At 50.6% G+C, this 23,894-nt stretch overlaps 2 protein-coding genes across 2 annotated transcripts; one reads left to right on the forward strand and one right to left on the reverse strand.

The window, feature by feature from the left end:
• Positions 1 to 1,914: 1,914 nt before the first annotated feature.
• UQCRQ (ubiquinol-cytochrome c reductase complex III subunit VII) lies at positions 1,915 to 2,750 on the reverse strand. The gene is made up of 2 exons (XM_080698185.1): positions 2,506 to 2,750; positions 1,915 to 2,032 (listed from the first exon to the last, which is right to left on the reverse strand). Exons 1-2 carry the CDS (start codon positions 2,657 to 2,659, stop codon positions 1,938 to 1,940), a joined length of 249 nt encoding a protein of 82 aa, XP_080554311.1. The 5' UTR covers positions 2,660 to 2,750; the 3' UTR covers positions 1,915 to 1,937.
• Positions 2,751 to 7,231: 4,481 nt separating this feature from the next.
• Positions 7,232 to 10,507, forward strand: GDF9 (growth differentiation factor 9; the record flags this gene model as incomplete). Its single annotated transcript, XM_080698179.1, has 2 exons — positions 7,232 to 7,433; positions 9,570 to 10,507. The coding sequence occupies exons 1-2, from the start codon at positions 7,304 to 7,306 to the stop codon at positions 10,505 to 10,507; spliced, it is 1,068 nt and encodes a 355-aa protein (XP_080554305.1). The 5' UTR covers positions 7,232 to 7,303.
• Positions 10,508 to 23,894: the final 13,387 nt, after the last annotated feature.

The raw sequence follows: 23,894 nt of genomic DNA on the forward strand, positions 1-23,894 counted from the left end.
CTGAGGCCCTCTGCAAACTCAGTGAGACCCCGTTTCAAACTAAAGAATAAAAACTAGGGTTGGGAAGTGTAGCTCGGAGGTAGAATGCCCCTGGGTTCCATCCCCAGTACTAAAAAAAAAAAAAAAAAAAAAAAAAGGTCAAAAGGTCAGAGAGAAGACATCAAGAGCTGATAGACTGTGGTCGCCCGCCCACCCACGGTCAGGGTGGGCACCTACACCTGCTGCAGGCCAGGACTCCAGGACCCACGTGTGTGGCAAGACCTAGCAGCCAGAGCCGGCAGGCAGCCGGCCTGAAACACAGAGGCCAACGGGGCCTGGACCAGGTCTTCTTCACAGGCTGTGTGCTGAAGCCTGGACCACCTGGCCAGACAGGCCTGTCGCTCAGGTCACCACCACCTCAACCCAAGACTTCTTGTGAACGCTCCACCCTCTGGTGCAACGGCCAGGGCTCAGGAGCGCAGGTTGCTGGCCCACAGCACATGTCACGTGACTGGAAGGGCCTGGGCCCAGGACCATCAGACGGCCACACCGTGTCCTGCCTCAACGATTTGCCTTGTAGGGTATTTGTTGTTTAAGTAATGGTGGCTTTTTAAAAATATATATAATTTTATAACTTATTTGGAAACAGGGTCTCACTAAGTTGCTGAGAGCCTAAGTAGCAGAGGCTGGCTTCGAACCCGTGCGATCCTCCTGTCTCAGCCTCCCAAGTGCTGGGATTACAAGTGTGCGCCACCACGCCCGGCTAATGGTGGCTTTTAAAGGTCAACAGTCATCAGAAAAAGGAAAGGCCACCAGAGCCAGAATGCGAAAACTGACGAGCAGGAAATGTCTTTAGGAAGAAACAAGGAGCGGGGCCAGGACTACACAACTGCCAACCACTTACCCTATCTTCTGGCAGAGGGAAACAGCACCTGTTCTACTAAAAAGGTAACTCCCACGTCCCCCATAGAGCGATATACCCAGGTACAGTGGTGCACGCCTGTGATCCTAGTACTTGGGGGGTGGAGACAGAGGATCGCAGGACTGAGGCCAGCCCCAGCAACTCAGCAACACCCTCGGCTACTTAGTGAAGCCGTTTACATTTTTTTTTTTTTTTTTGATGGAACTGGGGACTGAACCCAGGAGCATTTTACCTCAGAGTAAACCTCTGATATTCCTGTCTCAGCTTCCAAAGTAGTGGGATTACAAGCCTGTGCCACCACACCCAGGTCAAAACTTTAAAAATGAAGCTGAGTGTGGTGGGCCACGCTTGTCATCCCAGCTCTCGGGAGGCTGAGACCGAAGGATCGCTGTTTGTGGACAGCCTCAGCTACTTGGTGAGACCCTGCTTCAAAATAATAAAAAACCGGGCTGGAGGTGTAGCTCAGAGGTAGAATGCCCCTGGGTTCCAGCCCCAGTACTGAAAACAAAACAAAACAAACACCACCACGCTGGTGCCAGACTCCACTATTCAGTGAACCTGTGTGTTTTGTCATTTGCAGAATGAACAATGACACTTAATTCAAAGGTTCCTGTGAAGCTTACAAGTTCATCTGTGTGGCTGAGACAGGTACCTGACGGTAACTGACAGTGACTAGACTTCCTGGTTTTAAGGGGAGCCGAGGACCAACACTCCCTGTAGCCCAGGACACCACTATTGTTACTGTGCGAGCAGCTGCAGGCGCTGTATTCTGTAGAGTAAGAGGTGAGTCCACTAATGCAAGAAAGCCTCAGATTAGGCAGACTGATCCCGATTCCTGCAGCCAAGGGGCGCTTCATGAACTAGAACACTAGCAGTCACACTAACGAGTGTACTCACAAAGATGTCAAGTCACAACAGTGTGGCCCATAAGAAATTTATTGCGTCGTCAAGACACTACAGGAGAGACTCCTCTCCCAGAGAAGGGTCTGCTGGAGGCAGGAGCCATTATCCAGATAAGATGATCCAGGCGAGACGCTCACTTGTCGTTCTCATAGGTGGCTGGATTCTTCCTCTTGGACTTCTCAAACTCGTCGTTCCCCCAGGTGTAGACGAGATAGAACACCACAAATGCTTTAAGAACCAAGAGTCAGAGTCAGCAGGGAGCACGATTAAGACACGGTTCTACCCCCCTGCTGCTTTCTAGCTTTTATTTTGTTGCTTTTTGCGGGTCTGGGGAGGGAACCCAGGGGCACTCTACCCCCGAGCGACAGCCCAGCCCTCGTTTTAACTCTTTATTTTGACACAGGGTCTCACTGAGTTGCAGAGGGCCCAAGGAGCGGAGGCTGGCCGCGAACCCGCGGGATGCCCCGATGACCAGCGCGCACCCCCACGCCCGGCGGCTCTCCAGCTCTTAGGCTGGCTGACCGCGGCAGGCCGCGGGCGCGCGTCCGCCCGGCCCCGCGGGAGGGGGCCCGCCATCTCCGCGCCGCACACGCGACAGATCGGAGAGCGATCGGACGGCGCCTCGGCACGCTGGCGACCCCGCCGACCGGAGGCCCGGGCCCGCGATGCGCGCGCCCACGGGTGACCTCGGGGGCACTCACGCGGCACCACGCGGAGCACGGACGCCTGGGCGCGGCGCAGCAGGTTGGGGACGCCCTTGCTGAAGAAGTGCGGGAAGGCGCGCTGCTCGAAGGGCGACAGGCCGTAGGCGATCACATGCCGCACCCGCGCCAGGTTGCCGAAGTGGCGGCCCATGGCGGCGGCCCTGCGGGACGGAGGGCGGACAGACGGCGGCTCAGCCAGGGGCGCGCGCAGCCCGCCGCAACGCTCGCCCCAGCCCGCTCCGCACCGGGTCACCTCGCGGCCCTCGGACGCGGCGCGCCGGTCGGGCGTCACTTCCGGCAGGACCGGAAGCCGCCTCCGGGGCCGTGAGGTCACTTCCGTTCTCAGAAGTGGGCGGGTCCGGTGGGCGGGCCTAGGGGCGGGGACTCGCGGAGCCTGCCGGGAGCTCTGTGGGCGCTCGCACTCTCCTCCGGCTTTGCCCTTACCCTGGTGCACCGACCGGAAGTGGCCGGTGCTGCGCGAGGGCGGGCAAAGAGGTGAAAGAAAGGGTCCGAGCTGGGGTTCCGAGCGCGCCGGATCCTGGTTCCATCCTCAGGGGTGGAAGCAGCTGACCCCGAGTCCCTCAGGCTGTGGGCAGCGCTGAGCGCCAAGTTTTCAAAAGGGGGCTCGGCTATTTTCAGCCCATCTGCCACCCCATCCAAAGTCAAGGACTGCAGCTGGGCCCGGTGGCATACGCCTGTAATCCCAGTACTTGAGGGGCTGAGAATGGAGGATCTCAGGTTCGAGGCCAGCCTCAGCAATCTAGAGAGGCCCTCTGCAACTTAGTTAAGACCCACTTTAAAAATTTAAAAACATAGCCAGGCATGGTGCCCCTCGCTTGTAATCCCAGAATTTGGGAGGTTGAGACAGAAAGATCAGAGGTTTACGGCCACCCTTAGATACTTAGTGAGACCCTCTGCAAATTAGTGAGACCCTAAATTCAATCCCCAGTATCGCAAAATAATAAAATAGGGAGGGGGGTGTAGCTCAGAAAAAAAATAACGAGGGTTCAACCCCTAGTACCACACACACAAATCCGGGGCTCAGATCTAGGACTTCTCCTGGTGGCCTCTGCTTTAGGACCCACTTTTAGACTGTAAACTTCCAAGATATAATCGTTTCTTCAGCTTTAGTCACAAAATTCATCAAATAATCATCTGGCAGTTGGAAGGGAAAGGAGAGCCGGCCTGGCCTCCTCCAGGTGGTCTGGCGGGACAGGTATGTTCTGATGGATGGTAGTTTGTTTTCCTGAGGTGTATTCCTGCAGGGCTCGCTGACTGTTGCACTCTGTCGGTGCCTGTAAATGTTTTGTTAAGCCACTGCTGGCCTGGGTCACCTGGGAGGAAGCTCTCCAACAGTTTGGTTGTGTGTTATAACCGTGTTCAAGCCCCGTATGATGGCGCACACTTGTAATCGCAGTACTTGGGAGGCTGAGACAGGAGGATCGAGGCTCACGGCCAGCCTCAGTTACTTAGCGAGGCCCTCCGCAACTCAGTGAGACCCTGTTTCAAAATAAAGAACAAAAAATAGGGCTGAGGGTGTAACTTGGAGATAGAATGCCCCTGGGTTCCATCTCCAGTACTGCAAAATAATAATAATAATAATAATAATAATAATAATAATAATAAATACTGTAATGAACTCTACTACCATTGGATAACTAATAAGAAATAAAACGTTAGCCAGGCGTGGTGGTGCATGCCCATAATCCCAGTTCCTGGGAGGTTCAGACAGGAGGATCACGGGTTCAAGACCAGGCTCAGCAATATAGGGAGATTCTCAGAAACTTAGTGAGGCCTAGTTTCAAGACAAAAAACAAAACTGATCTGTGGGTAGAGCTCAGAGTTAGAATGCCCCTGGGTTCAAGCCCAGTAAAACACACACACACACGCACGCACGCACGCACGCACGCACGCACGCACACACACACACACACACACGCACGCACCAAAACCCTTTATTTATTAAAAACATCTCAAGACATTTTCTCCAAAATCAATACAGACGAATAAGCAGACCAAAGTAAAGAGATCAAGGTGCTGTTTTTTAAAACTGGTCAAGGCCAGCCGGGCGTGGTGGCGCACGCTTGTCATCCCCGCGCTCGGGAGGCAGAGACAGGAGGATCGCGCAGGTTCGAAGCCAGCCGCGCGCGCTGGCTTAGGAGACCCTGTTTCCAAATAAAAATGTAAAAATGGGTCTGGGAGTGTAGCCCGGAGGTAGAAGGGCTTCCAGGAACCCCAGTACCACCAAAAAAAAAAAAAAAAAAAAAAAAAAAACTGGTCAAAGTTAAAGGAGGCATTCTCTTAAAACACATTGCAGAGCCGGGTGTGGTGAGCACGCTGATCATCCCAGCATTTGGGAGGCTGAGACCAGAGGATCACGGTTCGCGGACAGCCTCAGCTACTTAGTGAGGCCCTCTGCAACTCAGTGAGACCCAGTTTCAAAATAAAGAATAAAAATTAGGTCAGGGGGTGTAGTTCGGAGGTCCAATGCCCCTGGGTTCCATCCCCAGACCCGCAAAAAAAAAATGTGTGTGTGTGTGTGTGTGTGTAGTAGGTGTGGAGGTGTAGCACGGAGGTAGAAGGTCCCTGGGTTCCATCCCCAGTACCACAAAAATAAATAAATAAAACAAAATAAAACACGTTGCAAATACAGTTGCACTATGCCAAGTACATGTCTTAAGCTAAGCCACCTGGGAGGATGGTTCATTTTGTTCTGGGGTTTCTATGTCAACTGTGATTTTCTTCACCCTCAAGACGCAGGACTTATTCCAGGAAGTGGCACAAGTGAATCAAGAGAGTGAGCCAAACTGTGTCGGCAGATCTGAGCATCATCATGAATAATTGGCCTTGTGTGTGCGTGCGGTACCGGGAGGAACCCAGGGCCTTTCCACCACTGGACTACACTCCTAGACCTAGTTTATTTTTTATTTGAAAACAGAGGTCTCACTAAATAGCTGAGGCTGGCCACGAACTTGCAATCCTCCTGTCTCTGCCTCCCAAGTATTGGGATTACAAGTGTGTGCCACCACGCCTGTTTAATTAGCTTTCCTGATATGCCTTTGGAATTTCAACAACACATAAACAATTCTTTTTTTTTTTTTTGGTCCTGGGTATTGGGTTTTGAACCACGTGGCCTTTGTACCTTCAAGCTACACCCCCAGAGCCGTCTTTTTTTTTTTTTTTTTGAAACAGGGTCTTGTCAAGTGTGGTGGTGCAAACCTGTAATCCCAGTACTTGGGAGGCTGAAACAGGAGGATCGCAGGTTTGAGGATAGCCTCAGCAAGTAGTGAGACTCTCATCAACCTAGGGAGATCCTATTTCAAACTAAACATAAAATAGGGCTAAGTTGTAGCTCAGAGGTAGAATTCCTCTGGACTCAATGCTCAGTACCACAAAAATAAAATAAAACAGGGTCTCTCTTTAATTGCTGAGGGCTACCAGGGCATAGAGGTGCACACTTGTAATCCCAGGACTTGGAAGGCTGAGACAGGAGAATTAAGGATTCATGTCCAGCCTCAACTACTTAGTGAGACCCTGTTTCAACATAAAGAATAGAGCTGGGTGTGGCGGCACATGCTTGTAATCCCAGCATTTGGAGGCTGTGATGGGAGGATCGCAGTTCACGGACAGCCTCAGCTACTTATTTAGGCCCTTTGCAACTCAGTGAGACCCGTTTCAAAATAAAGAATAAAAATAGGGCAGGGGTTGCAGCTCAGAGGTAGAATGCCCCTAGGTTCCATCTTCAGTACCACCAAATAAATAAATAAATAACAGGGCTGGGAGAGCCAGGTGTGGTGGCTCACGCTTATAATCCAAGGACTTGGGAGGCTGAGACAGAAGGATCACAGTTCACAAACAGCCTCAGCTACTTGGTGAGGTCCTTTGCAACTCAGTGAGACCTTGTTTCAAAATAAAGAATAAAAATTAGCCGGGCGTGGTGGCGTAATGCTCGCGCTGGGGAGGCTGAGACAGGAGGATCGCACAGGTTCGAAGCCAGCCTCAGCTACTTAGTGAGGCTCTCAGCAATTTAGACCCTGTTTCCAAATAAAATAGAAAATAGGTCTGGGAGTGTAGCCCGGAGGTAGAAAGCCTCTGGGTTCCACCCCCAGTACCACCAAAACAAACAAACAAACAAAAAAGCTAAATAAATAGCTGAGGGCTTCACTCCGTTCCTGGCCTTGCACTTGAGATCCCCCTGTCTCAGTGCCCCAAGTTCCTGGGCTTAAAGGTCTACACCACTACAGTCAGCGACAGAACACTGAGAGGGTTCGTTTTATGACAACGCCTCGGTTTCCCTTGGTGTGCGGCTGTATATAGCTCAGGGTTAGCATAGCGGAAACCCCACAGGTTTGGAGGAAAGGCCAGGAAAGGAGCGTTGGAAGCTAAACAACCAGGAGGTAAGCCTGTGCCTAATGAGGACAGACGGAGACCAGGATGGTACCAGCTGGTCGCTATCGAGCTGGTGAGAATGGCCTTCAGCCAGGCATCCTTGAGAACTGATTGCACAAGCCACGCCGTTCGCCACGCACCTAAAATTTATTTAAGAGTCGAAGCGAGGGGCTTCCTGGCCTTTGGGAGGAGGACGGCGCGGGGAGATGTTTTCCCCCTCGGCCCAGCCATGGCACTTCCCGGCAAATTCCTCCTTTGGCTTTGCTGCGTGGCTTGGCGGTGTTCTGCCGAGCCCTGGCCTGGGCCGCGCGCTCTAGACGGGCACGGCCTGCCCCCGCTCTTCAAAGTACTGTCGGGGCGCGGCCGGGCCCCCAGGCTGCAGCCGGACTCCAGGGCCTTGCACTACATGAAGAGGCTCTATGAGACCTACGCCACGGAGGAGGGCATCCCCAAGGCCCGGCGGAGCCACCTCTACAACACCGTGCGGCTCTTCACCCCCAGCTCCCCGCGCAGGCCGGCTGCGGGCCCCGCGGCAGGTAGGGTGCGGGCTCGCCTGGGGAGGGCCCGGAACGCCGCCTGCCAGTGGCCAGGGGCTGGCTGCTCCCCACACCACTTTTTAATTTTTTTCTTTTGCTATATCCAGTGCTCTGGGTGTGCCAGGCAAAGTGCTCTCTACCACTAAGATACATCCCTACTTCTAATATATATATTTTTTTCTCTTGGTACTGGGGATGGAACCCAGGGGCATTCTACCTCCAAGCCACATCCCCAGCCCGATTTTTTAGTCTTTTTATTTTTATTTTATTTATTTTTTGCAGTACTGGGGTGGAACACAGGGGCTTTTTGACCTCTGGGCTATACTCCCAGATCTATTTTATATTTTATTTAGAAACAGGGTCTCACTAAGTTGCTGAGAGCCTCACTAAGTAGCTGAGGCTGGCTTCAAACCTGCGCAATCCTCCTGTCTCAGCCTCCCGAGCGGGGGTATTACAAACATGCCACCACGCCCAGCTCTGGTCTTTTTATTTTTATTTTATTTTTGAAACAGGGCCTCACTGAGTTGCCGAGGGCCTCGCTAAGTAGCTCAGGCTAAGTAGCTCCCGTCTCCGCCTCCCGAATGCTGGGGTTACAAGCGTGCGCCTGCCTCTTGAATTGCGGTTTATTTTGCACGAGACTGGATAGCCATTGAAACAGACTTGGAACTTGATCCCGTTTCTTTCCGATGCCCTCATTAGTTCCGGTGGACTAATTCGATAGGATTTTAGAGCTGAGGCTTACTGGCCTTAACAGCTGAGGAAAGTGTTGGAGGGGGTTCGTCAGTTTTTCTTCTAAGGAGCTGTTGGAATGTGCGCTGCCCAAGGGTGGGCAGGGCAGGACATCTCTCCCTCACAGGTTGCCTGGAGAGGGCGCTGCTGAAGTTCCCACTTGGTGCAGCAGGTCCCTGCGAGAATAAACTGTTAAGGCCGGATTATAGCTCAGTGCTAGAGCACTTGCGTGCATAAAGTCTTGCAAAAAATAAAACAGCCTCCTAAGTTTTAGTCAACAATTGAAGCAGCTTGATGTCTTGCATGTGTGAGAAAAGCCGTGGTTTTTTTGGTAGTGGTACTAGGATGAAACCCAGGGGCATTCTACCTCCAAGCTCCACCCCCAGCCCTATTTGTTTTTTATTTTGAGACAAGATCTCAGAGTTGCAAAGGGCCTCACTAAATAGCTGAGGCTGGCCGCGAACCGCAATCCTCCTGTGTCAGCCTCCCAAATGCTGGGATTACAAGCGTGCGCCACCACACCTGGCTTGAGAAGCAGCGATTTAAAAAACTACATTCACTAGTTCATTGTGTACAGAGAATCATTCTACCCAAAAGGGGCTGTTGTGGCTGTTGAGGCCCATCTTCCTTCCTGTGTCCTCTTTCACTCTAATGGCCTTGGAGCTTCTGTTTCCAGCCACGAGTATTCTAAATTAACTTGGGCAGTCAAGTGTTTTTAATTGACTTCATGCATGAGGGCCCGAATTTCTTTTTAACAAGCCTGGTGAGTGTTTTAAGTTACTGTGATCCCCCCCCCCCCCCGTAGAGATTCTCAAAAAAAAAAAAAAATACTACTTTCTTTCTTAGCTTCCTTTGGGTTGGGAACAAGTTGTTAAGACTGAAACTTCAGAATGTAAGGATTTCCCATGGCTTTAATTCACCATCAAAGCTGTTCTGACATTCTGGAGATAAGATGCCCAATTGTGGTTTCTGGGAATTAATTATGGTACCAACAACCTTTTCTATACTTTATTTATTTATTTATTTATTTATTTATTTATTTATTTATTTTTGTGGTACTTGGGATGGAACCCAGGGGTATCCTACCTCCAAGCTACACCCCCAGCCCTATTTTTTTTCTTTGTTTTAAAACAGGGTCTCACCGAGTTGCAAAGGGCCTCACTACGTAGCTGAAGCTGGCAGTGAACTAAGATCCTCCAGTCTCAGCCTCCCAAGTGCTGGCATTACAAGTGTGCCCTCCATGCCCGGCTCCTATACTTTTTTGTTTGTTTCTTCCCCCAACCCATTGTTTGTCTTGGGGAAGAGGGGTGGGGAGACGGCATCCTATGGAGTACCAATTCTGGGTCCGACGTCCTGTTCTGTGGGGTCAGTGTGCGAGCACTGCTGGTAAACTGTGTATCTTCTCAGGAGTCCTTCAGCCCCTGGACCTGCTGTTCCGCCTGGATCGCGTGACTGCCGTCGAGCGCTTACTCAAGTCGGTCCTGCTCTACACCGTCAACAGTTCCGTCTCCGTCCCCTCTGCTGCGGCCTGTGTGTGCCACCTGGTGATCACGGAGCCTCCGCCTCCCAGCAAGACTCTCCCGGGAGCGCCTGGCTCCCTGAGATTTAACTTGCCGTTCAGACTCAGGAAGAACCAGCCGTGGCTTGAGGTGGACGTGACCTCCCTCCTCCGGCCTCTGGTGGCTTCCAGCGAGAGAAGCCTTCACCTGTCGGTGAACTTCACCTGCCTGCAGGGCCAGCTGCAATCCGTGTGGGCGCAGGCGGGGGCCTCCCCCGGGCCTCTGCCCTCGCTCATCCTGTATCTCAACGACACCAGTGCCCAGGCGTATCACAGGTGGTACCGTCTTCGCTCCAGCGGGAGGCCTTCACAGGGCTCTGAGCAGGACAGGGCCGCAGATGCCCACGCGGGGCGAGCGGAGCCGTCCCGCCAGCGGACAGGCAGGGAAGCCGCCAGCTCCAAACTGAAGAAGCCGCTGGCTCCGGCTTCCCTCAATCTGAGTGAATACTTCAAACAATTTCTTTTCCCCCAGGATGAGTGTGAGCTGCACGACTTCCGGCTCAGCTTCAGTCAGCTCAAGTGGGACAACTGGATCGTGGCCCCGCACAGATACAACCCTCGCTACTGTAAAGGCGACTGTCCGCGGGCAGTCGGGCACCGCTACGGCTCCCCGGTCCACGCCATGGTGCAGAACATCATCTACGAGAAGGTGGACTCCTCGGTGCCCAGGCCCTCGTGTGTGCCGGCCAAGTACAGCCCGCTGAGCGTGCTGACCATCGAGCCCGACGGCTCCATCGCCTACAAAGAGTACGAGGACATGATCGCCACGCGGTGCACCTGTCGCTGACGGCCCTCTCAGCCAAGCCCGGCAGCGCGCAGAGCAGCGTGGGTGCCCGGGCCTCTGCCCCAAGGGGAAGCGCCACAGTCAACGCTGCAGGGTGCCCGGTGCGCCAGGGAGCCTGCGGACCCCCCAGCACACCCCGCAGCTCATCGGCTGTGCCTACTGCACCTTTTTTTTTTTTTTTTTTTTTTTTAATTTCCAAATGTAATTGCTCTGGAGAGGCCTGATTTTTTCTTTTCACGGGAGTCTTGTTTCGGGTGGAAAAAATTCTTAGTATAAATGTGGGTTGGACTCGCAGCTATAGACAGAGTGCTTTAGTCTTAGTGAAAGAATAAATTCTTGTTGGTGGCATAAATCATGTGTGTTTCATTAAGTAAAGATTACTCCTCGCCAGGCGTGGTGGCGCACGCTTGTAATCCCAGCATTTGGGAGGCTGAGACAGGATCGTAGTTCGAGGACAGCCTCAGCTACTTAGGGGCTTTGCAATTCATTGAGACCCTGTTTCAAAATATAAAGAATAAAAAATTAGGGCTGGGGGTGTAGCTTAGAGGTAGAATGGCCCTGGGTTTCATCCCCAGCACTGGAAAAAAGAAAAGATTATTCCTATAGGATGATCTGGGAGAGAAAGAAGACTCTGCCTGAAGCTGGCCTTGGCTCAGCGTTGGCGCCCTCCCCCTCAGGTGAAAGGGAGGCTGATTTCTTTCCTGAATCCTGATAAAGCGATATTCATTAGGGTCAGAGTATTGAGTATAACCTATTTCTGTTGTCTTAGTATGCTTGGTATACAGTATGCTAATCCTGTTCATTAACTGGTTTATGCAAGTCAGTTGACTCACATAAAACAATACAATATTTGTCCCATTTATTTAAAGGAAATTGCCCTGCTGATTATCCCAAGAAAAGCAATGTTCAAGATTTAAGGTTTTTTCCCTTCATAGATTTAAAACTTCTGACCTTATAGAAGGAAGCCAAGAAAGGTGTGTGTGTGTGTGTGTGTGTGTGTGTGTGTGTGTGTGTGTACGCGCGCATGTTGGGAGTATTTATTTGCTTATTGTCTACTTCCGTCACTCTGCCCCCAGGACTTTCCAGGTAGATTTAGCTTGGATCCACTAAAGCACGCTGGCAGCGACTGTCCTTTTTCACTGGGAGGGCGTATGTGGATCCTATAGCTCTCTGGTTTTTCTTTTTTCTGGTACTGGGGATTGAACCCACGAGCAATCTACCTCCAGGCTACACCCCCCAGCCCTATTTTCTTATCTGAAAACAGGATCTTGCCAAGGTGTGGAGGGCCTTGCTAAGTTTCTGAGGTTGGCCTCGAACCTGTAGCCCTCCTGTCTCAGCCTCCCAAGTACTGGAGTTACAAGTGTGCGCCACCATGCCCGGCTTCTGCGTGGGTTTTCAATATGTCTCCCTAGAGAACCCTAGAGGTAGAGTTAGGTCTGATGTAGTGATTTTTGTGTTAGTTTCCAAAACCCTAATCTACAAACCAAAAGTAATTCCAGGATGCAAGAAGTACTTCTCACTTTTGTAAACAACCTCTTTTTGGTGCTGATTTTAGCTTGGTGAGATGTAATTCCCCCGTTATAACTTAGAGTGACTCTGTGACTCGTAGTACATTCACAAATAGGGCGACTACATCACCACTATTAAACTCACTATACTTTGATCTCAAAAGAAACCCTGTTATCTTCCTTTTTTTTTTTTTTTTTGTGGTACTGGGGTTCCTTCTACCTCCGGGCTACACTCCCAGACCTATTTTATATTTTTTTTTGGAAACAGGGACTCTTAGGCCAGCGCGGCTGGCTTTGAACCTGCGCGATCCTCCTGTCTCCACCTCCCAGGCTCGGGGATTACAAGCGTGCGCCACCACGCCCGGCTTCCTGTTATCTTCTTTAAATTAAAAAAAAAATTCTTTTTGTAGTACTGGGGATGGAACCCAGGGGCATTGTACCTCTGAGCTACACCCCCAGACTTATTTTTTATTTTGAAACAGGGTCTCACTAAGTTGCGGAGGGCCTCACTAAGTAGCTGAGGCTGGTCGTAAGCCCGGATCCTCCTCTCTCAGCCTCCCAAATGCTGGGATCACAAGCGTGGCCACCACGCCCGGCCGAAACCCTGTATCTTTCATTACCCTTGTTCCTTCCGTATCCTGACCACTCCCAGGCCTCAAGCCCAGCCTACCTCTCCAGTTGTTTCTGAAATTTAGCGCACATGGAATCACGTGTGGTCTTTGACTAGCCTCTCGTTTGCAAAGTTCACTTAGGTTGCCGCGTGTGTCGGTGCTTCGTTTCTAGTGTCTGAGTCATGTCCATGTGTAAGGCAGACCCGATCCGTCCATCCACTCACTGACAATACCAACAGATGCGAGCTCTCTCACCTTGGAGTGGAATTGCTGGTAACGTGGGGACTCTGGCTGGTCCCCTGGGGGCCGTGGCGGTTCCCCCAGCAGCGGCTCCGTTTCCTGTCCCACCCACAGCGCTCAGGTTCTGCTCCCCCCACGTCCTCTTCACACCTACCTGGCTTCTGGCCGTCCAGTGCTCGGAAGCGATCCCATCGTGTTCTGATTCGTCCCCTTTGATGACTAATGATGAACGTGTTTTTGTGTGCATATCAGCCATTTGCATTATTTTTTTTCAACCCTGGGGATAGAACCCACGGGCGTTCTACCTCTGAGCTACACCCCCAGCCCTATTTCTTATTTATTTGGAAACAGGGTCTAAGTGGCAGAGGGCCTCACTCAGTAGCTGAGGCTGCGAATCTGCGGTCCTCCTCTCTCAGCCTCCCAAGTACTGGGATTACAAGCGTGCGCCACCATGCCAGGCTAGTATTGCCATTTATTTTATTTTATTTTATTTTTGCAGTACTGGGGATGGAGCCCAGAGGCATTCTATCTTCGAGCTACATCCCCAGCCCTATTTTTTATTCTTTATTTTGAAACAGGATCTCAGTGAGTTGCAAAGGGCCTCACTAAGTAGCTGAGGCTGTCCTCAACGGTGATATTCCGGTCTCAGCCTCCCGAATGCTGGGATTACGAGGGTGTGACACCATGTTTTACTTAGTATTGTGTGTGTGTGTGTGTGTGTGTGTGTGTGTGTGTGGTACTGGGGGTGGAACCCAGGGGCTTTTCTACCTCCGGGCTATACTCCCAGACCTATTTTTATACTTTATTTGGAAACAGAGTCTCACTAAATAGCTGAGGCTGGCTTTGGACCTGTGTAATCCTCCTGTCTCAGCCTCCCGAGTACTGGAATTCCAAGCCAGCGCCACCATGCCTGGTTAATAGTGTCATTTTAATGTCTTCCAATCCATGGGATATTTTCATTTTAGTTTTTTTTTTTTTTTTTTGTACTAGGCACTAAACCCAAGGGCATTCTACCTCTAAGTTACACCACGGTCCTTTTTATGTCTTATGTTTTGATATAGGTTCTTGTCAAATTGCTGAGGGTCCTGTCCAGTTCCTGAGGCTGGGCTCAAACCTGTCTCCCAAGTACTGGGATCACAGGTGTCACCAGTACCGTTGGCACTTGACTGAATGAATCAAAGGTAACCTCCCACCAGGTGTGGTGGGTAATCCCAAGAACTGGAGCTGAAGCAGGAGGTTTGGAAGTTTGAGAAAACCCTGAGCGTCCAAGGGGCCCTCAAACATGAGAGACTCTTCTCCAACTGAAATGGTTGGGGATATAGCTCCGGGAGGGCACCCCTGGACTCCATCTTTGGTACTCCCACCACCACCAAAAGTAACTCCTCTTAAACATGGATGCTTCCAAGTGGAACACTTAAAAGATTCATCTCCTGACTACTATAACATTATTTTCTGAGAATAAGAATTTGTTTTATTTGTATGTGTTGTTTGGTACTGTGAACGGAACCCAGGGCATTCTACCTCCCAGCTATACCCCCAGCCCCATTTTTTTTTTTTCAGGTCTGGGGATGGGGATGGGACCCAGGGGCATTCTATCTCCAAGTTACACCCTCAGCCCTATTTTTTGTTCTTTATTTCGAAACAGGGTCTCACTGAGTTGCAAAGGGCCTCACTAAGTAGCTGAGGCTGTCCGCAAACTGTGATCCTCCTGTCTCAGCTCCCAAATGCTGGGATTACAAGCCTGTGCTGCCACACCTGGCATTGGCCCTATATTTTTATTTTGGAACAGGGTCTCACTGAGTTGCAAAGGGCCTCATTATGTTGTCCGCGAATCAGAATCCTCCTGTCTCAGCCTCCCAAATGCTGGGATTTCAAGCGTGCGCCACCAGGCCCGTCTGTGTTGTATGTTTTGAGACTGGGTCTTCTAGGTTGTCCGGGATGGTCGGGGCTTCAAGAGACTCTTCCACCTCAGCCTCATGAGCAGCTAGAATCTTAGTCATGCATCATCATGCCCCAATATTTTAATTAAAAATTTTTTTTTGGTGGTACTAGAGTTTCTGGAAACCCTTCTACCTCCGGGCTACTCTCCCAGACATACATATATATATATATTTTTTTTTTTTTTTTTTTTTTAATTTGGAAACAGGGTCTCTTAAGCCAGCGAGGCTGGCTTCGAACCTGCGCGATCCTCCTGTCTCTGCCTCCCAACAAGCGTTTGCCACCACGCCTGACTTTATTTTAGTTTTTTTGTGTAGCCTAGTTCTGTGGCTGAGCACGATGTGATGTGAAGGTTTCTGAAAGACGATAATGAAGGAATGAAGGTGTAGGTTTGGTTAAAGTTAAGTATTATCGATATCAAAGTTTAGGAGCAGAAAAATAGTTGGTTATTGTATATAAGTTCTAAAACTTTTTTCTAAGCTTTTTCTACAGTGTTTTGATAGCTTGAACCATAATGTCATCATTCAATTGTTCTTAAGGAATTCTTGAGCCGGGCGTGGTGGCGCATGCTTGTAATCCCAGCATTCAGGAGGCGGAAACAGGAGGACGGAGGTGGAGGTTCGCAAACAGCCTCAGCTAGTTACACCCTCCGCAACTCAGTGAGACCCTGTTTCAAAATAAAGAATAAACAATTGGGCAGGGGGTGGAGCTCGGAGGTCAAACGCCTCTGGGTTCCATCCCAAGACCCGCAAAAAAAAAAAAGCTTCAATGTAGCCTCACTCAGAGGACACGGTTAACACTCAGTTTTTACACACCTGCTCACTTTGCCCTTGGGATGCTCTTGCACACTACTGCACACTACTGCGGAGGGCACGCGCGTCTCCCGACTGCTGCCTCCATAGGAAACCTCCTTCAGTTACTCTAACAAAAGCCGCCACTTTAGAAAATAAACGGGAAAGGACAGCAGTGATTTGAATCTGGGAACTCAAGGATAGCCCTGCATCTGCCTTAAATAGATGCATTCAGCTCTGGTATTTAGTCCAGATGAGATAGGCGGTCAGGCGGTGCGAGGAGGGCCGGCATGCCCGGGAACAAGGGCCCGTCCGAGCGGCCTTTGCCTGCAGCTCCCAGTTTCCTGTTCCTTATCGATCTAGATCAAGTCCCGTGTTGTGTTGAATACTTTGTGTTTTACTAATTGGCTTAGAGCAGACTTTAGACAGTCTCTGGGAAAAAACAAAGTTGCTCTTCCGTAGGGAAAAGAAGTATTTTTGGCTGCATAAAGGGAACCATGAAGCTAGAACTTGCTTTCTATAAAAGTTTTAGCAGGCAATTTTAATTTAAGGTGTAGCTCAGAGATGGAATACCACTGGGTGGTTCAATCCCCAGTGAACACACACACACACACACACACACACACACACACACACACACGGTGCTGCTTTACCCTTTATTCTCCAAATTCAATGTAAAAATGAAGTGGGGACTACAGACACCCCTTTACCAAGCCAGTAGAGTCTCTTCATGGGGTAAGTACTTCTTGGTGCAACTGCCCCCCCATCATCCGTGGGAAACATATTTCAATACTGCTGGGCACCTGAAGCCACATAATACTGAACCCTACATGTACTAAGTTTTTCCTAGGTATGATAAAGTGCCATTTAGCCAGGTGTGGAGGCGCACGCTTCTAATCCCAGTTACTTGGAAGGCTGAGACAGGAGGATTGAAGGTTTGAGGCCAGCCTGGGCAACTTAGCTCTCATCTCAAAAAGGACGGAAATAAGCTGGGCGTGGTGGGCACGCTTGTCATTCCAGGATTCGAGAGGCTGAGACAGGATCACGGTTCGCGGACAGCCTCAGCTGCGTATGCCCTTTGCAACTTAGTGAGACCCTGTTTCAAAATAAAGATTAAAAAATAGGGCTGGGGGTGTAGCTGGGAGGTCGGATGCCCTGGGTTCCGTCCCCTGGACCACACACACACACACAAGGCTTGACATAGTGTTTCTTTGTCCCACCTTCGTATGTGGTACAATTTGTACCAAAGAATTGAGTAATTCTGTAGGTGGACTAGGGCCAGCTGTAGGTTTTGAGCCACATGTTAACTCAGAAGCCTCTGCGATCAGCTGAGTGGTGGGGAAGCCTGACGGGTGCGGGTGCGCTCTCTTTGCGCGCTACACGGCAGCGTTACTCCTCGCGGCCTGGGCCTGGTGTTCCTTGGGCCTTCTCAGAAACAATGATCTCACCGAATAAATTTGTATTGAGCACTGACTGTGGGCCAGGCGCCATGTGTGCTTAAGAACAGATGTTCTCTGCTCCAGTAAAAAATGTCGCCCACCTAAGGGCGGACTTCCTCTCTCACCCGGGTGAGAAGTGAGTGCTCTGGGGAGGGACACACTTCAGGGTGGACCTCGTGAGCGGCTCAATGGAACCAAGAAACTTACCTTTAGGTTTCAAGTGTTTATTTATTTTGCGGTACTGAGGATGGAACCCACTGGCATTCTGCCTCCGAGCTACACCACCAGCCCTATTTTTTAATCTTTATTTTTGAAACCAGGTCTCGCTAAGTTGTGGAGAGCCTCACTAAGTAGCTCAGGCTGGCCGCGAATTGCGATCCTCCTGTCTCAGCCTCCCGAGTGCTGGGATGAAAACCGTGCGCCCCCACGCCCGGCTCCTTTTTATTTTGAAACAGAGTCTAAGTTGCTGAGGGGCTTGCTAAATTGCTGAGGCTGGCCTTGAACTGTGATCCTCCCTTCTCAGCAGCCTCCCAAGGACCAGTATACTGGGCATGGGCCACCACACCTGGCAAGGAGGAGTATTTCTAGGGCAGGAGGACATCAGTATTTGGACAGTATCCCATATTTACATAAAAGGGTACTTCATTAGATAGTACTGACCAGCAGGACTAAGCTACTTGTCAATAGGTCATCCGAAGTATTGTCTAAATGTAGAAAAACTGAGTTTGATCGGACCTTTAGAAACAGGGCAAACAGGTTTACTGGTGTGTGAATCAGAGGGAAAGGTTAGCAGGCGTCCATTGCATCATCCTCCAGGAAAATCGGAGCTGCACACCTGGAGATGGCTGCGTGACGGGGAAGCGCCCGGCCGGGCACGTTCTCACAGTGCTGGTGCCTTGACCGCGGCCAGTTTTGTGAACTGTGTGTAAGGGACTGGAGCGGGGCCGGGAGAGGAAGGAATGTTGGGATTTACTGAGTTGCTGTGTGTGTCCAGTGCTTCCGGGATCTGAAGGGTTCTGACTGCATCTTATCAGACCCTTTTCCAATAATGCACATGCAAATAAAGTAAAATCTGTTCCCAGCAAAGCAGCACTTGGTCTACAGCCGTGTGTGTGTGTGTGTGTGTGTGTGTGTGTGTGTGTGTGTGTGTGTGTGATTATTGGGGTTTGAACCCAGCGGGTTCCATACCACTACACCCTCAGCCCTTTTTCTTTTGAAGCAGGGTCTTGCAAAGTTGCTGATTTATTTCATAATTTTTTTTTTTTTTTGCGGTACCAGGAATTGGACTCAAGGGCATTCTACCTCCAATTTACACCCCCAACACTATTTTTTCTTCTTTATTTTGAAACAGGGTCTCACTAAGTTGCAGAGGGTCTCACTAAGTACTGAGGCTGGCCACAAACCTGTGATCCTCCCGTCTCAGCCTCCCAAGTACTGGGATGACAGGCATGCAATACCACACCAGGCCTTTTTATGTTTGTGAGATAGGGTTTCACTAAATTGCTGAGAGTCTCAAGAAGTTACTGAGGCTGGCCTCAAAACTAGGATTCTCCTGTCTCAGCCTCCCAGGTATTAGGATTACAGTGTGTGCCACCACGCCTGGCTCTTCAGCATATTAAGATGTCTACTCTAATGTAGACAACGCACTTGCTGCTCCAGGAAGACCAGAAGCTTATCGTTTGGTTTTATTTTTAATCCTTTTTGGCATGTATCAAGTTTTTGAAAAGAGTACTTGTTCACTGAGGAGCTGTAAACCAGGACCTCCGGCCAACCGGAATCCAAGTTATTAACCCGATCTCAGGTAAGGAGGCGCATTTGGAAGTCCCAGAGAGCTCTCCTGCAAATCCTCACTTCCCTCGAGGCCAGCGGCTCCCTCGCCCTCCCGGCTGCCGTGCTGGGGCCCAGCCAGGGCCTGGAGCCATCTGTGGCTTCTTCGGTGTCCGTAAGTCGCCTCCTCCTGCTAAAAGCACCAAAAGGAGAGAGTGAAGCAGGAATTGTGAAGACCTGAAGAAAAGGACCAGTCCGGGACCAAAGACTGCTTTAGAGGTCAGTTCCCCGGGGGTGACGGGAGCCCCAGGCCCGCCCGAGTGGCTGACCCAGGACAGAGCGGCCCCCAGCCTCGGCTCTCAGCAAGAGGAAGGCGCCGCCTACTTCCTTCCATAGGAAGGTGTCCTACGCGTCTCCCCTTGAGTATGGGACAGGTGGTGCGTGTGTGCTCAGCAGTTTCCTACTCATAAGTGATTTTCTGTAACCCTCTTCAACGGAGCTGAGTTCTTGAGATGGAGCCGTGGGTCCTTGTTCTTAGCTAGTTTCGAAAAAATAGCCAGAACTATACTGCTTTAAGCTTAAGCAAATTTTAATATTACAAAGGTAGAAAGAAGGGACAGAATAATAAAACACTACATCAGGGGAATGCAGCGGAGTGCCTCGAAAATAAGACACTGCAGTTTTTCAGCACACAACAGTTTTTATAAGGATTCACTGTCTCCCCATCCTGCTTAGCCAACAGTCTTTCTATCTGCCCACTTGATGCAGGTACGGCCCGCCCATCACCTCAGGTGCAAGCCTTTGGTATGATTATGAAAATTCACTATCCCACCCTGCTTAACCAAAAGCCTTTTTATCTCTCTCTATCTGCTAGAAGTTATTTATTATGCTAATTTGTCTTTAAAACATGAAGGCCTTGGGCTACAACTCTTTTGTGTACTTGGTAATCATTTTTGGTAACCGCAGACTCCCCTCCCTGCCTGAGTGTCAGCACAGCACCCAGGCCCTGACTACTTTTTTACATTTTGAAATTAATACCAAAGCCATTTTCCCAAACAGGCACATTCCCATCACCTTCCTTTCCACTCAGAGCCTAAAATACTGTTTTTGTTTTGTTTTGTCTTGGTACTGGGGTCTGAATTTTTTTTGTGTGTGTGGTACTGGGGTTCCTGAAAGCCCTTCTACCTCCGGGCTACACTCCCAGACCTATTTTTTTTTTTTTTGAAACAGGGTCTCTTAAGCCAGCGCGGCTGGCTTTGAACCTGCGCGATCCTCCAGTCTCTGCCTCCCAAGCACGGGGATTACAAGCGTACATCACCACGCCCAGCTTATTATTTATTTATTATTATTATTATTATTATTATTTTTTTTTTTTTTGGTGGTACTGGGGTTCCTGGAAGCCCTTCTACACAGGGTCTCCTAAGCCAGCGCGTGCGGCTGGCTTCAAACCTGCACGATCCTCCTGTCTCCGCCTCCCAAGAGTAGGGATTACAAGCGTGCGCCACCACGCCCGGCTTATTTTTTATTTTAAAACAGGTTCTCGCTATGTTGCTATGGCTGGCCTCAAACCTGTGAACCTCCTGTCCCAGCCTCCCAAGTGCTGGGATGACAGGCGTGTGTTTCTGTGCCTGACTCTAAAATGCTGCTGGACTGAACGTACGCTCAGCTCCCACCGCGGCACACAAAGCCGCGCACATCCCGCCGCCGAGTCCTGAGGCCAGGGCCATCTCACAGCATTCTTCACAAGTGTGAGCTTGCAGAGTGGAGGGGTGACTCGACTCTGCTGTTCACACGGAATGGGGCTCCCCACACAGCCATTCAACAAGCACCACATTCCGACGAAGCCTGGTCGTGCAGGCGTGGCCCTGTCCCTCAAAGCGCTGGATCTCTGAAGGGGCGGACAGACATCTAAGTGACCGGGATCCGGTGGAGCAAGGAATCGTGAGCTCTACTCGGGAGTCCTGAGGCTTCACCAAGGAGGTAGTACTTGGCCCGGGGCCTTGAGACTCAGAGTCTCCAGGGGTCCTTACTGGGGACATTTGCTTGTAGGACAGGGAAGAAAAAGGAGACGTCAGCTCTCGCCCGTCCTCCTGCGAGGAGGCAGCTGTGGGGCAGACGTCTCTAGCCCTGGGCATCCGGACAGGCCCACCTGCCTGGCACCAGCTGGGCATCTGGTCCACAGAAAGGGTGGCTAGAGATCCAGGCATGGTGGCGCGCTTGTAATCCCAACCTTTGGGAGGCTGAGACAGGAGGATCACAGTTCACCGCCAGCCTCAGCTATTTAGTGAGGTCCTTTGCAACTCAGTGAGACCCGGTTTCAAAATAAAGAATAAAAAATAGGGCTGGGGTGTAGCTTAGAGGTAGGATGCCCCTGGGTTCCATCCCTAGTACTGCAAATAAATAAATAAATAAATAAATAATAAAAAAAGAGCTGGGCCTGATGGCACATGCTCATAATTATCCCAGCTTATCTCGGTTCACAGCCAGCCCCAGCCACCTAGTGAGGCCCTTTCAAAATAAAGAATAAAAAATAGGGCTGGGGGTATAGCTGGGAGGTAGAATGCCTCTAAATTCTATCCCCAGTACCACAAAAAAAAAAAAAAAGAAAAAAAAGAAAGAAAGAATCTGGGCGAACCCTCTCCTTAGAACAGGAATAGGAAAAAACAACCCAAAGCGACATTTTCTTGCCTTTGAGTGTATGTTTATCAAGGGAAATCTTGTTTTCATTTTTACAGCAAATATTTATGACTTTGAACCAGGAACCTGTGGCCTTGCGATTCTCCTGTTTCCTGAGTTTCTACTTTGGAGATTAGGGGTTTTATGAGGGCTCCCAGCCACATCAAAGGGCAGGGACTGCCCCCCCCAGCCCCAGGGCGTGATGGGAGATCTCTCTTGCCCCCTTGCCTGGTGGCTGCTTCTCTCAGGGAGAGAGTAGCTCTGAAGACCCAGTTCTGGCTTGACTTCCTCAGCCCATCCCAGCCTTAAAAGCCACCTTGGTTCCACATTAGAAACATCCTACTTTCAAGCAATAGCAACCAGCTCTGCCTAACCCTTCACAAAGGTAATGTACTGGAAGATCTGCCTCGCAGAGTTGACCAGGAGGCTGGAGAATCAGGCCATGAAGACAGACAAGAGCCAGAGCGGGCGGGTGGCACGGGCCTCGAATTCCAGTCCTGGGGAGGCTGAGACCAGAGGATCACAGGTTAGAGGCAGCCTCAGCAATTTAGTGAGACCCTGACTCAAAACTAAAAGGGCTAGGGTATAGTTTGGAGGTAGAATGCTCCTGAGTTCAGTCCCTAGAACTAAAACCCAAACAAAGACAAGAACCAAAGAGGAGGAGGAAGATGACTGTCATTGGACCCCTGAATTTTTTTTTTTTTTTTTTTTTTTGGTGTGTGTGTGTGTATGGCACTGGGGATGGAACTCAGGGGCCTTCTACCTCCAGGTTACACTCTCAGACCTATTTTATATTTTATTTGGAAAGGGTCTCACTAAGTTGCTAAGAGCCTCGCTAAGCAGCTGATGCTGGCTTCGAACCTGTGCGATCCTCCTGTCTCAGCCTCCCAGGCACTGGGATCACAAGGGTGCGCCACCACGCCAGGCGGGCTTAGACCCTGGGCTCTGGATGGGCTCACCCACCCCCCACCCGTCACACCAGAGCCCAGGTTTCTTAGATTGGCAAAGTCTGCGGCTCAGCCCGGTGCTGGCGCCGTGGATGGGCTGGCTCCCTCTCACTACGCTGGCTTCCCTGCCCGGCATCCACCCGATTGCACAACACCTTGTCCCTGTTCCCTCGTAAGAAATCGAAGTGGGCCTGTGTGTGCTGCTCCGCCGTGAGCCGTCTCTGCCACGTCCAGGCTGTCCACTGCCCTTTGCCCAGCATTCCCTCGGTGTTCCTCAGGTGATAGGCGCCCCACCCTTCAGCGTGCTGGGTCATCTACCAGAAGGGTCTGTTATCACTGTTTTTTTTACTTGTCTTTTACACCCTCTTCCCCCCTTTCCCATTGGGTACCAGGGATGGAACCCAGGGACGTTCTACTTCCAAACTCTACTCCCAGACCTATTTTTTTATTCTTTATATTTATTTGTTTATTCATTTATTGTTTTAATTTTTGGGGGGGTGTGCTGGGGGTGGAACTCAGGGGCTTTTCTACCTCTGGGCTATATTCCCAGACCTATTTTATGCTTTATTTGGAAACAGGGTCTCACTAAGTTGCTGAGAGCCTCACTAAGTAGCTGAGGCTGGCTTTGAATCTGTGCGATCCTCCTGTCTCAGCCTCCCAAGCGCGGGGATTACAGATGTGCACCATCACGCCTAGCTTATTTATTTATTGCAATACCTGGGATGGAACCCAGGGGCATTCTACCTCAGAGCTACACCCCCAGCCCTATTTTTTATTCTTGATTTTGAAACAGGGTCTCACTGGGTTGCAAAGGGCTTCACTAACTAGTAAGCTGAGGCTGTCCACGAACCACGATCCTCCTGTCTCAGCATCCCAAATGCTGGGATTACAAGTGTGTGCCACCACGCCTGGCTTATTCTTTATTTTGAATCAGGATCGCACTAAGTGGCAGAGGGCCCCACTAAGTAGCCGACGCTAGCTGGGAACCTGTGATCCTCCTGTCTCAGCCTCCCAAGTCCTGGGATTACCACCACATACAGCCTTGCACTCTGTTTTTGGTACTGGGGATTGAACCCAGGCACATTCTACCTCTGAGCCACACCCTCAGCCCTTTCTCTTTTTTAATTTTGAAGCAGAGCCTTGAGTTGCTGAGGCTGGCCTTGAGCCTGTGATCCGGCTGTCTCAGCCTCCCCAGTGCCGGGATGACAAGGTCCACCACCATGCCTTGCTTATAGTAGAAAGAGCTGCTGCTAACGTGTGTGTGTGTGTGTGTGTGTGTGTGTGTGTGTGTGTGTGTGTGTTCACATTCACCCAGCAGGGGCCTGAAAACAATGTATGGACCATGAGGGGTGCTCGGCGTTCACCCTGCGCCTAGAGCAGCCTCTTCTGCCCGAGTAACTGGGCGGCGCCACCAGCGAAGGTCAGGAAGGTCTCCGAGGCGGACGTGAGGGCGGCGTTTCCTGTCCCCATCCG

Source organism: Muscardinus avellanarius (genome assembly GCF_963383645.1).
Source record: "Muscardinus avellanarius genome assembly, chromosome: 7".
Lineage (NCBI taxonomy): Eukaryota > Metazoa > Chordata > Mammalia > Rodentia > Gliridae > Muscardinus > Muscardinus avellanarius.